The sequence below is a fragment of the Cylas formicarius genome, unplaced genomic scaffold (genome assembly GCF_029955315.1).
Source record: "Cylas formicarius isolate icCylForm1 unplaced genomic scaffold, icCylForm1.1 PGA_scaffold_7__23_contigs__length_41026272, whole genome shotgun sequence".
Classification (NCBI taxonomy): domain Eukaryota; kingdom Metazoa; phylum Arthropoda; class Insecta; order Coleoptera; family Brentidae; genus Cylas; species Cylas formicarius.
This window is the reverse complement of record NW_026844352.1, coordinates 31,443,656-31,457,373: the sequence shown is the minus strand read 5'-3', so window position 1 is coordinate 31,457,373 and position 13,718 is coordinate 31,443,656. Positions and strand designations below refer to the sequence as shown.

General features: G+C 35.4%; 1 protein-coding gene across 1 annotated transcript; it reads right to left on the bottom strand.

Moving 5' to 3' along the window:
- Positions 1 to 165: 165 nt before the first annotated feature.
- LOC132704342 (chitin synthase chs-2-like) lies at positions 166 to 13,538 on the bottom strand. Its single transcript, XM_060674284.1, has 19 exons — positions 13,361 to 13,538; positions 13,053 to 13,291; positions 10,688 to 10,978; positions 9,649 to 10,055; positions 9,425 to 9,599; positions 8,389 to 8,751; positions 8,138 to 8,332; positions 6,513 to 6,807; positions 6,007 to 6,182; positions 4,648 to 4,854; positions 4,368 to 4,594; positions 4,143 to 4,310; positions 3,581 to 3,889; positions 2,596 to 2,824; positions 1,762 to 2,063; positions 1,520 to 1,702; positions 811 to 981; positions 523 to 760; positions 166 to 464 (listed from the first exon to the last, which is right to left on the bottom strand). The coding sequence occupies exons 1-19, from the start codon at positions 13,435 to 13,437 to the stop codon at positions 271 to 273; spliced, it is 4,446 nt and encodes a 1,481-aa protein (XP_060530267.1). The 5' UTR covers positions 13,438 to 13,538; the 3' UTR covers positions 166 to 270.
- Positions 13,539 to 13,718: the final 180 nt, after the last annotated feature.

Here is a 13,718-nt window from a genome sequence, read left to right as displayed (position 1 = left end):
AAAAGTTTTCCCATATGGTGACGACTTAACTGTATATAGGGGATTTAAAAATATATCTTTTGAGATGGCCAATAATCTCGTTCACACCTGGTATGGAGCCGTTTACAGTTGAATGGGGTTTCTAAGTAAATCCATCAAGTTTATTGATTATGAATGTCAGTTACGAATTATTGTTTTAATATTTATTACTTTTTTATGCCTTCGAAAAATAACACAGCTAGTTTGAGTCAAATATTATTTCACTTCCTATAGGAATTCATTAAACTATTTTTATGTTTGACTGTCCCCCTCATACGCTGGATTGTCAAACTGATAGTCATTTGCCATTCCACCATTGTTGGTTTTAAGTATATCTCTGTCGTCTCTGGTCGGATCTGGCCGTGGCATCTGTGATTTTCTCCGCATGATGGTCGTTCTTCTACGTTGTATAGCCGAAAGCATTTTCTTCGGCACTTGAGTGTCGCCTAAAAAAACCCATGAGCAATTTAGGTTCGCGAGAGTTAGTGTTAAAAAAAAACTTACTCGTTTCACCTCTGTTTATTTTGGCCATTCTGATTGCGAACGCTTTGTACAAACAATTAATTTTGGCGATCCTGTTTTGCCTATTTCTTACCAATTCGGCTACGGTATTTCTTCTGGACACCGGCTGTTCCGAATTTTTTTCCTGGTCGTCGCCGTTAATGCCTTTCAGCTTGATCAGTTTTCGGACTGTTTTTAGCGGATCTTTGGCAAATAGTTCATCAGCCGTTAAGTTTTCAATCTGAAAAAAACTTTCTGCCCCATTACATTATTAGATATTATGTCGCTTACGCTTGTTTCGAAGAGGCTCAGGTCCAGATCGGTGTTGGCTAAAATCTGTGAGAACGTCGCCCATCTGTGAACGAACATGCACCCGAATTGGATTAGCATCAGGAAGAAGAAAAATATAAGAAAGACGAAACCGATGGGTTCCAGTTCCAAATACGTTTTTGAAACAATAATCTAAAACATAGGAATTTGGAGTACTATTTATCGATATTACTGCATTACTATATTAGATTTGGGTACTGCTTTAAATTTTAAAAGTAAATATTTATAAAAACTACTCCCTTTTTCACAATTTTAAATTTAAACTTCTTCTGTTATTCGTTAATTACTATTACTATCATTATTAATAATTTTCGGTGATATATTAAGTATAAGCACAAAATCAAACCGCCAAAAGTCAATGCAGGTTAGGCTTGAAAATTTATATATACGTATTTATTTATAACAAAATTTGCTTCATTAGGACAATCCATTTCCAACTAAAAATCAATAGTTAAAGCCTGCCCTATAGTATAATATAAACACTAAATAAAGGATTCCATTCAGAACTGCAATAATGTAGTATGACCAATAAGTAACAAATTAATGTTGGTATCTTTTGCCATATCTCCAATCTTGACAGTAAAAACGCCTTTACACGACGCTGCCCCAAATTGGCGCATTTTACGTCGCGAAAATGTCAACGTTATAATTTCAATCAAACTATAGCTACCTCATTTTTAGTGCTGGCCAGAGTGTAAGTAAAATTGACTTTCGGGTTAAAAGGCCAATTGACGTGGATCAAATCTTTCTGCAGCGTGAGCAGGAACACCACCAAAACGAATAACGCATTTATCATAAAGAACGACATTACCATCCGATCTCTTAAGTCTTTCAAGTCCACTGCGATTTTTTCCTACAAATTCGTATTAATTTGTTTGATGTATACCTCGTATTAGATCGCTCTGCGATTACCTTGTTATCTTCTATTGGATGCAAATATTTATCTAGTAACTCTTTCCAGAAGGTCTCTTCGTTCTTGTCCAAATACGTAACATGGCCTCGAATCAATTCTCCATCGTAAAACCAACTGTTTTCTTGCAAATCATCGGATTGTGAAATTGTCGAATCGTCCTCATAGAACTCATCGTACGCCTCTTCTTGGAATCCATCCGATTGGGAATCCGCAGCGGTTTTGGATTTGTTCGGTAATATCGATTGCCTAGGAAGACCTGACATTCTAGACACCCTGGGTCCTAACATACTAGCCCTAGAACCTAAAGTTGACAAAACATCACTGTGAAAAAATCTTTCTTATTCACCAAAACTCAACATTTTCAAAATTAAACAAAAGTGAACCAATCGTGAATTTTTCTATTGAGAAAATAACACCATTTTTAAACTTCTACTTTAAATAGTGCGAAGTAATAATACGGTATCCGTTCCACACGATAAAATTTAGGGTCTTGGAAATATTCCGTTCTAATAATGACAATGACAATATCATCGGCATTAATTTCAATGAAAATAAGACGATAGAAAGGATTTGTCAGTAGAAGAAAGACAATATTTAAAATGATACGTCCATAGAATCTAAATGACTAGAAAAAATGTTATGGTCTCAAAAACAAAAACCTAGAATTCGCAGGATTGGAAGATATTTGAGCCTCAAAAAAATCATTAAACCGGTTTTATTGGGTGTATAAATTCACCATTGGGTATTAGGACAAATCGGTATTCCTAATTTTCTCATATTACTGTAGGAACTGATACGTTCAATTCGACTTAGCGATAGCTAATTACTGATACCTTCAATAATGGTTGTTTTCCTTTTCGACGTGGTTTTTCTAGGTTCCGCATTTTCAGGTAGGAGTTGCACCCGCTCAATGTAGTCCAGTTTTTGTTCGATATGTTGCAACGAGGTTTGGATCCACTTGAGATCCGAATTTTCTCTTCGGCAACAAAATTCTGCGGCCGAGTTCAACCACTGCACTATTAGTGACTGTTTCTTTTTCTTAGCTTGCGCTTCTGCTTTTTCCTGCGTTCGTTGGTTAACAGAACAAACTAGTTTTACCAAAACTCCAAAAGACTTTCTTATTAATGAAAACAAGTCAATTTTTAAAAATCGCACTTGGCATCATCCATGCTCGGCCTCCGAAAACACTTCGAACACTAGCGCGAGCATTGAATATATTGTCACGTTGTGACAATTGTGACGTAATGAAAAATTATCTATATGTCTTCTCTATATTGCTACCATATTTAGATGCGGATTCCAAAACTGACAAACAAAATTCGTGTGTCAATTTACGACACCCAGCAATGAACTAGATGTCATGGTATGACGACATTGCACAATTGCTCTGACTGGACTTTACCATTAACGGAGTTTCCCATAAGAACACAACGAAAATGGGAGGGTAGAAGGAATAAGTTTTGGATTCTGCGTTTTCTGCGAGAATCTTGAGATATCAACATTGCAGGTTCCTAACTAGTAATAGAAATTTCTCAAAACGTTGCCATTTGTAGGTGAGCAGCGAGACTTTGATATTTATTTGGAGCGGGGGCTACAGAAGTTAGTAATTCCCACTACTTCAGAATCCTTGGACATAGTTTTTTTTTGTTATATTTTTTACATATTTTATAAAATTGACAAAATGTCAAAAAAAAAAGACTGTGGATCTCCTTTTCTTGATTTCCAACATTTCATCGATTAGTCTTAGAGGTATAAGTCCAAACTTTTTAAAAAATTATTCAGTGTTCTCAAATCTCTGTAATTAAAATTGTTACTTACCGGCGTAGTGTTTGCTACAACAGTGATTTCCCTCGTACCCCAACTTACATTGTTCATGTTAAACACCGAATATATGACCAGCAACATATACATACTAGGCACTGTAACGTAATATATGACGCCATACGGTAAACAGTAGAACTCTTTCGGGTGAATTATGCCAGCCACTACGAACTCCCCGGCCATCAAGAAAAAGAACATGGAAGAGGGCGCCAGTATGCCATCTTCGTTGATTTGCATCATAATGCCCACCAACACGGCCATCATGATTAACCCGTAGATACCGCTGATAATTGCCGCGACTGTTAACTGCGAAAAAATGAAATTTGCCTCACTGTCATAAATTTTTGGCCTTCGACATCGTTGATTATGTTTTGACTAGCCAAAACTAAAGTTTAGCCTATTCTTTACCGGACACCCTGGATAATATTAAATATTTGAAATGGGAATCCAAAAACTTATTTGCAGCTATTTTTTCTTTCATTCTTCTACGTTTGCACAATGCATAATCGAGTGTCGAAACTAATCACGCATGGTACAAGAATTTGATATCCAATCTCACCTGAGTGTCGGATTTGCAGAAAATACAAGTCAGAACGAATATCAAAATCGGGATTATGTTGCACAAGAAACTAGCAAACTGAGTTAGCTTAAATGCTGCAACGAACGCACCAACCAACATCAGAAATATTGTTCCTGGACCGATAACTGTGCCGATCATCAAAATAATCTGTAACGAATTCGTGTTAGGACCAAATTCCTGCGGTGTTAACGAGAAAAGTTAGACCTGGTAAAAGATGTAGAATTTAGAAATATTGTCGTTGACTTTCACTATATGATCGGAATCTTGCAGAAGATCCATAATGTTGGCCATGGTGGAAGGCATCCATCGTCTTCTCTGATTATAAAATTCATTAAATCCTTCGGGACAGTGTGTGTAAGCGTCGGACGCCGCACTGTATTCCACTCGGTATCCTCTCTGTAGCAATAGAGTGCACAGCCACCGATCCTCTCCTAAAATCTGTGGATTAAATGGAGAACCAATAAAATCGTTTGAATTTTATTGCCTTGATCGTATTGGACGTAATGCCTGGCCTCCTCCGACTTGGTGGTGTATCGAGCCATGACGTTGTGGTCCATAAGGGCGCTGGCTCGAAATAAAGAAAAACAACCGGGGCTGCAAAGCACACATCCTATCACGTGCTCGGTGGCTTTTTGCATCCAATGTCCGACGGCATATTCGAAGATTTGATACCAAGCTATCGCACCGCTGCCTTTTGTAGACAATAATATACAAAGTGTTCAAAAATTAAATCCAATTAAATAATATGTACACCAAAGAGAATAATTCATTACTTAACTAATTCCTCAAACAGACCAATTAAAATTAGTCAGCAAATAAAATGCATGTAATAATGTTTTTAAAAGCATCAGTGTCAAAGTCTTTACTACACCTATAAGCGAGTGTCTGTATGAGAGTGTGAATACGAAAGTTTTTGATTGGCTGTTGCTTAATTTTATAGGTCACTCTGTAATTTATTTCAAATTTTTGTTTCTGATTAAAGATATTAAATAATGCACTTTATTTAACCTTATTTCTTGAAGTTTGGATTTAACAATTTTTGAATTTCATTTATATCATCTTCTTAACGCACATTGCCAAATATTAATGCGGCACGCAACCCACATTGCTCGTTAAGCTTCCCGAAACATAGCCAAGGCAAGGCAAGGTGAATTAAAGTAGTGAGCGCTATCGTCCACGGATTTGTGCAACTAAAGAAAAGAGTGCCCTCTTCGCAGATTCGAGCAACGCTTACTTAGTGTTCCATTTCTATTCAACTTTTATCATAAGTCCTTAAGAGGAAGGTTTTTCTCAGAAGTCATTGATCGCACAGAATATTTTGTTGATACTAAAAATGTTCCTTATACTTATTTTGTTTCCAGCATAGATTATTTATTTACAATTTTTCTTTAATTGAACTGAGGTGGCTTTTATATGATGAAAATCCATTTATCGAAATATGAAAACATTTGATAAAGACACGGTGTTGTCGAAACAATGTCAAAATATATAATTTCGTGAAAATCTGAATTTTTCTTTATCTCACTTTACAAATAATTCAATGAATTCATTTTTAGTCGTTAATATTATGCAAGGGTAACAATGTTTACAAAATAAAAGTTATTACAATTTCAAAGGAAATAGATGTAGATGCCTGAAGTGGCAAAGATACGTTTGTAGGTAAGTGAAGTAAGTACAAAAAATAAACCAAAATAACTTTAAGAACCCTTTGTAAATAATTTTATAGTATTGAGCTGAAAAATCTATTCAAACAGCAAAGCAATATCTTTCTTTTCACCTATTTTATGTGTAATACAAATAGATAAGGCACATTTTTAAAATTTAGATATAGATAAATACTAACCCACCGGGTGAATTCTACCACAAGCGGCACCTAACGCGTCGTTTTTCTTCATGTACTGGACGAGGAGGTGCACCGCCTGAGGTTGAAAATCGATATCTCCATCGAGCGCCAAAATGAAAGTATTTTTGGATATCGTTTTAACTCTTTCGGCGGTCAGTTCGTCGTTATCCATGATTCTAAAAAAAGTTCAGCTTAAAGTTCCTTTTAAAGAACTGAAAGGTTCGAAATGATTATTTTCGTTGTTTATGGGTAATTCAAAAGAAAAGTTAGTTGCTACAAATAATAAATAAAGCATTATATTTATTTTGAGGTGAAAAAGCGAGATTAAATTTGGTTTGTTTTTTTATAATCAAGTGAATTAAGACTTCGGGCACTGGTGACATGTACCGGAGTGAAAATAGAAAACGTCTATCAAACTCATTTTTCATGGAACGGGTTGTTATTTTTCTTTTTTTTTTAAATATAATTTTTTATTTTATATTTATTTTGCTCTATATTTTGCTTACTTGTGGCCTAGTAGGTAATACATATACATGACTTGCGACCAACGTTTCTTCGCTCTAATTTTGGCTTTGTCTTTAAGATGAGCGATCATTTTTGTTTTTCCGGGCAAAACCCAAACGAGACGCCCACCGTAAGGAGTGGGGTAAACCACTGGTGGCCGGATACGGACGGTTGTTTGATGCACTTCGGTGGCGGCTTCACCCACAGTCTCGACCAGATCCATGACGTATTGGTTTAGATGGGGATCGTTGTCATCTTTTGACTTTCTCACGAACGCGTCGTCAAAGAAAATGTGCGCTGGAGCGGCATATCGTAAAGTTTGATTAGTTACCATAATTCTTATTCTGACATCCAATTTCAAGAGCTTTGCAATTATATCTATTTTTTTTCTAATGTTTTTGAATTGTTTATATTTTCTGAGAAACAATTTATATGGAAATACTATTACTTAATTTATATATAGTATATTTTAACCACTTTACCAAATTATTGTAAAATTAGATTAGCCTTATCGAACCGAAACTAACCAAAACTAACCAATTGTGCTGATAGAAGGTCAAAGCGGTAATCCTGGTTTTTGAATCTTATGAAGCCGTAGAGACGAAATATTTTAGAGATATAAAGGGTGACAGACTTTTTCACGGGTTCTGATTGAAAAGAAGCTTTAATAACAAATTTAAGTTTGCGTTCCTTAGATGAAGTTGGATTTTTTAAAATGGAAGATAGGATCTGTAAGAATATTTCAAATCTTTTCCTGATATATATCTGCTTTTAGAATTACATGGTCGGGATTAGATTTTAGAGATTTTAGAGCTATGCGTTCAGGCTTTGGAATATTAAATTAAGGATAAATACAAAATTCAAGTAAGAACTCAAACTCAAACTCAAAGAACATGAAGGAGCCTTAAGACTGAGACAAATAAACTCATCAGCTGTTGCCGAACACAATCACGAAACCGGACATAAAATTTTATTCGATAAAACCAACCAACGAGAAATACGAGAATCTATAGAAATCTATAAGCAACCAAACAACCTTAACCGCGACTCAGGTCTTTATCTGTCACCAATATGGGATCAGTGATCCAACACAATGTTCACGCCTCTATTTTTTCCATTCTTACTAAAACACTCAGATCGACTCACTCAAATGAGTCTCTGCTAAAATCCACGAGTCCAAAATGCTGGAGCTTTGGTAAGTAACCATCAAGAGATGCACGATCTCTAGCTTTGAATACCTGGTGCCGTCATCTTCAGAGTGAGGTCAGAGACTTTTTAAGTAACCCACGCATAATGTAACCATTCTTTATCTTCAAAATGGAATGACAATAAAATACGTTTATCTATCTATCAGACTATAACATATTTTAAAAGATTTTTTAAAAACTCTATCGCTGATATGACTATTGCTTCTTGTTATTCTCTCAAAATACTAACCTGCTCTTGACTGGCCCATTCTGTATAGGCCCGAAACTCACCCAATCATTTATTAAAAATCAGCGAAATAAATGTTTAAATTTGAATTGACTTGAAAAATAATGAAAGCAAAAACTTGTCCAAAGTCTAGTCCACTGCTAAATTGGCGAAATGAAAAACCAAGATAAGCAATCCGTTTCCTGTCACTTACTTTCCCACTCGTAGTAGTCGTCCCGCTCGTACTCAAAATGCTTGCGAACTATTCGTTGCGCGCATTGATCTTCGTCAACTCTCAAAATGGATTTCAGAAATTCCATCATTTCTTCTTTGGTTTCGTGCCACATGGTTCCGCATGCGTAAATTTTAGTGACGCTGTCCTCTTTTACTGCATCCGACTCGGTTTTATCTAAACCAAATGTTATTTCATCATTTCATTAGACGCGACACTATTCATTTACTCACGGGTATGTTTTTCAACCTCTTCCACCAAAACTCTCCTATTCAAAGCGATCGATTGGTCGATCAGGAACGCGTCGTACATCGGCCTCATAAACAGTTTTTCGGTAGTGGACAGTACCTTATTCCGGTTGAACCAGATATGTTGCGTGATCCACACTTGCGATAAAAGCCACAGCAACCATAACCACGTATGGTGGTGACCGACAAAGTCTCTTAAGTAGGTGAGCGGAAGTGTGTTGAAGAACAAATATGGCGGAATCACGTTGGTGTATGCACACTCGTCTTTGGTGTAAATGCCACACATAGCCACCAATCCAGAAATGAGTACCGGAACAGACAGGCATACGGGAAATGCGAAGCTGGCCCCTAAAATATCGAAATGTCAATTTAAGTTTTCATTAATTTTTTTTTAAGACTCAAGTGGTTCTTTCAAGAAATGAGATGAGACAGTGGTATATTTGTCCACCAATTTATGCAAAAGTTTACATTAATTCTTGGATTGCCTATCCTTCGGGCTCGCTAAAAAAAAATTTGTAAATGTAAACTTGACAATAAGTAGCCTTAAGTTGCCTTAGTTGACAATTACCTCAAATTTCAACGAAAATTAGATAATTTTAACAGGTTCATTTGGTTTCTGAAAAAAGTCAATATATGTACATATTTAATTTTCAAAAAATACATACTTTTTGAAATAAATCAGAATCACTTTAATGATAAGGAAAATGCTACAACTTCATTAATTTAATATTAAGGAAGTCAGCAATAGTTCTTCAGTTTGTTCACGCTTAGTTCAACATATCATCAAAAGAACAATGATCATTTATTCAAAATTTTTGTTTTTTGATTTCGCAATGTGTATATCTTAGGACACCACGAAAAACGAATTGTACGTTTTTTTTTCGTGGTTTCTCTTGGATGCCGGTTCTGCAGGAAATTGTTGGCAATGTTCAACATTTCAGCTCGCAAGAAATAAAATTCAATATCCATTTGTCGCAACGATGACACCCTGTCTCGTTATTGGACCGCGCTATCAACTGACCTTGAATCATGACCTTAGAAGCAAACTTTGCGGAGGCGTAACATATATAAGTAGCTCCTATGTTGATAAACCATACGATCCACTGATCCCAGACATTAGTTTCGATTATCTCTGAATTCCCTGTACTCACAGCTTCTGAGTATTTCGAGTCAGACCTGCTCACGCTTGGTTGCACCTGCGTAAACGTGCTTTTACATTTATCGTACCTTATTATCCATATTTACCTCTACAATCCTTAGAAACCTTGAGGAAAATGCTTCCTGGAACTTCTCGAACAAAAAAGTAACGTCTCCTTCCCTGATATACAATATAGCGAGGGTAGTCGCGAAAAATACTAAACATTTCCACACGGAAATGAAAGTGTAACAGAAATATTTGCTGTTCGGAAATTCCTTTCGTTCTTGAGCCGTTCGGGTTAGACATTTCAAAGAAGTATTAATTGGAATGAAATTTTCCCACCATCCGAAGGAAATAAATGCTAATGCTGCTGAAATGGGCCAATAATCTGGTCTATTTTCTAGTAGCGGCCATAGCAACAATGCAGATAGTTGCGCAACAATCGCAACTAAGTCTATGAGCATAGTGAAGCAATCATCCATTTTCGGCCACTTCAAATGTTTTAAAAGCATACCTGCAAATAATAAGTGAGTTCTAGAAGGTGTAAATCGACCGAAAATAAGAAAAACATTATTTATTTATCCATTATAGTAAAAACTAAAATATTTGTTTTTTAGAGATCCATACTTGACCCTTTTCACAATGCATAATTTATTTACTGATTTATTATTATTTAGTATTATTTTCTTATGAGACTTCCGTTACATTATTCTAATATATTATATCAATAACTAAAAAAAAAATGTTAGAGCTTTTTAATTTACCCTCGGAACTGCTATGAGCTGGAAATTAATCATTTGTTTAACTCTAAAGAATAATATTCCTTTCGAGCTCACTGAATACAGAGCTACAGATGATACCATAAATCAAAATGAGATTCGTACATAAATATGAATGTGATGGTAAAAATTAGTCATTAAAAATAAACTCTTTTGTAGTTTTAAGTCGAAAGCTTTACCGGCTAAAAAATTAAAAACAATATAGATAGATAATTTTATCATTTATGTTCCGTTTTGAAATTTCTACCATTTACAAAGAAAATTGTCTAAACTGATGAATTTACAGATATATTTTTGCGAATTTTTTTATTTGAATTTATTTTTTATTGGAAACACTCTTTCAGGAATCTTATTTTGTGCAACTCACCTATTGCCGGTATAATGCAAACGGCATTTGTTAACATGGCGGCCTTGATGACATCCATATCTGGTAGTACAGCAAAAATTAACAAAGCGCTTCCTATTGCAGGAAGTGTCTCCGTTAATACAAGAGAGAAAAAGTACATGGGACGGGGCACCGTCCAGGTTTTGAAGAGACAAATCCGCAAGGATCTCACGAAAGTGGATAGTTCTGGCACGAAGTACGTGAAGATTATCAACCAAATCCAGGCGGCCCTCTCGTTATCTGGTATCGTTACGATGTATTGTCTTTGGACATCTGAAAACGCACATTGTTGTACAGGGAAAGCACTTATTTTGCATCTCAAACCAAATGGAAATCTTAAAATGTTGTTCATTAAAATTTGTTAAAACAAGATTGGTTAAAATTTAGTAGTTGATGTAGATAATATCTCGAATCTCAAAGCATTTATTATTTCGTTCAATGTTAATATATTTCTTCTGCTACGATAAAGAACATGTGTGTGTGTGTGTGTGTGTGTGTGTGTGTGTGTGTGTGTGTGTGTGTGTGTGTGTGTGTGTGTGTGTGTGTGTAAGTTGATAAACATTTTTAACCTAAATTAAAACGCATGTCAAACTCCGTTTACTGACGTTTTTGAATCAGAGACTTACTTTTTCGTCATAAAAAATGAATGCATAATAATGATTTCGGAAACCATATAATATGGCATGCTTTATATAGTGATTTTGCCTGATAGAGAAAAAATATAGCAAATTTTATAAAAGAATAGAAAAACATTGGGCTATATCAATTCAAACTTATTTCTAATTTAATTAAGAGTGACATTTTTTAGAAAAATTATCTTGTTTATTCGATATTATTACTGGTTATCTTTTTTAGAAATTTCCAAAAGAAGAAGACGGTGTCAGACCGATCGTGGTTTTTCAATAGGAAACACTGACTTTCTAACTCAAAAATATTGAATGGTGTTTTATCCGCTTATTTTAATTCACATTCACGCTTAGTTGCTGAATACCCAAAATAATAAGGAAATTCTTAGGTAATAAATCAAAAAATACATTTTGAAAAATATAATTTCAAGATTTATTATTATTGTAAGTTGAACTTATTTGAAAAGGTTTGTTTAAAACAAAATTATACGAATTCCGGATACTGAGGCCGATCAACATATAATGGATTCGACAGAGCTACAGAGTAGCATGGAAAATGTGTTCTACGTATCTATCACTTTAAGAGCCTTAAGGTCAGGAAAGAAATGAATTGGGGAATTGAGCAGAACCCGGAAATTTTTATAACAATGTTATAAAAGCAAACAACACGAACTGTTCCTGTCTACGGAGAATTAAGTTTATTAAAACTTTGCAACACTAATATATCCAATGTACGGAAAAAAACAAATTACTGAACTTATTACATGAAATGTTATTCTAATATAATAAACAAAACAGTCAAAGCAAAGGAATACTTCAGCCTCTTTCTCTGCCTCCAAGCGATCTTTAAGTTTTTTTATTAACATTATTTTGTTATATTAGCGAAAACCTTTATGAGGTGAATCAATCATTTCGATAAAAAAAATCTACTCCTTTCTGCAAAATACCTAATTAAACACCTATCTAGCATACGGAAAGTGTCATTTCACCATGTCAGTTTCGTTTCCCACGAATCCGAGCCACTTCCGATATTCTCGGTGTATTGCCGCACGGGTTCGTTTATTAAACACTCGCTCCGCTCGTGCCAAATAAACTCTGACTTAAAAACTTTAACAAACGTGTTGCATATTATACTATTTCTACGACCGTTAGTTTTTGGATGATTTTTTTCAAAACAACACGACCAGTCACTGACATGACAGTCAGAATTGACAAACGTCAAAATTCAAGCCAACCAATTCAATTTCGGAGCGGTAATATTCCGGGTATGTCCGCAGAAGGAAGTAGAAAATAGTATATTATGCTACAAGCGCGGTAAATAGCATTTGACTCACGAGTGTTTAATAAACGAGTGACTAAAAAAGTTTTTTCTACTCGGATCTGTAATTAAACACCAAGCGTCACTTTACCATGTCGGTTCCGTTTCTTACGGATCCAAACCACTTCGAACATTTCCCGGATTTTTACCGCACGGGTTTGGGAACAATCGGATGTTTTCGGGGACATTTCCCGCCCCATGAATTTTGACCTTTGTCAATTCTGACGTTATGTCAGTGAATGTATTCGTGTTTTGCCAAAATGCACCCAAAAACTAACGGTCGTAGAAAAAAGTATAGTATGCAACACGTTCGGTAAACTGTTTAAGTCACTCATTTATTAAACGCTCGCTCCGCTCGTGCCCAATAAATAAATACTGTCGAAATAATGTTGTTGTTACTTACCTAATTTTTGATTACAGTACGCTCTGGTAATGTTTTTCTTCACTTGTGATGCCATAAAAAGTATCGTCCCTTTAGACACGACAGCTGAACCAAGTACCGTAATAAATACTAGCACGATAGTTGCGAGTTTTAACACTTTCACGCCGTTATCTATCCATTTCGCTTCGGCAGCAGAACCCTGTTTATTCTTTCTGTGAATTATTTGAAACGTATCCCACGGTTTGACTTCTTCTCCTTTTCTGAAAAAATATGGAACGGTGTAAACAAAATGATGAAAATTTCACATTACATTTTGAAGAGCGACTTACCTGTCCAAAGAATCCAACAGAATATCTTCATCATCGAATTCCTCATCGTCATCGTCGGAGCTGAAATTTTGCCACATATCTTTGACGGCGAAGCTTAAATTCTTCGTATTCCCGTAGAATTACTTTGAGATTGTTTTAAACGCGACGTTTATCGGACAAAGGCTGTCGCAACCAAAGTCGGAACTATTTGCAATCGAATATCGTCTTGGGGAATTGTCATAGATATTGTCTTAGTCGAAATATTGTTGATAAGATAAGAATTAAGAATCGTATCAGATTTATAAATCTTATGTCGAGGATTAAATTGTCGGAAAACGTAACGGATAATCGATCGACTGGGAAATACTCAAAACTGATG

Bases quoted from the DNA above. Each gene is read 5' to 3' on its own strand.
- LOC132704342 (XM_060674284.1), bottom strand. From the start codon at position 13,437: ATGTGGCAAAATTTCAGCTCCGACGATGACGATGAGGAATTCGATGAT. The intron at 4,595-4,647 runs GCAATAAAATTC...CACAGATTTTAG, and splicing joins TTACGTCCAATACGATCAAG to GAGAGGATCGGTGGCTGTGC. The intron at 1,703-1,761 runs GTAATCGCAGAG...ACGAATTTGTAG, and splicing joins ATCCAATAGAAGATAACAAG to GAAAAAATCGCAGTGGACTT.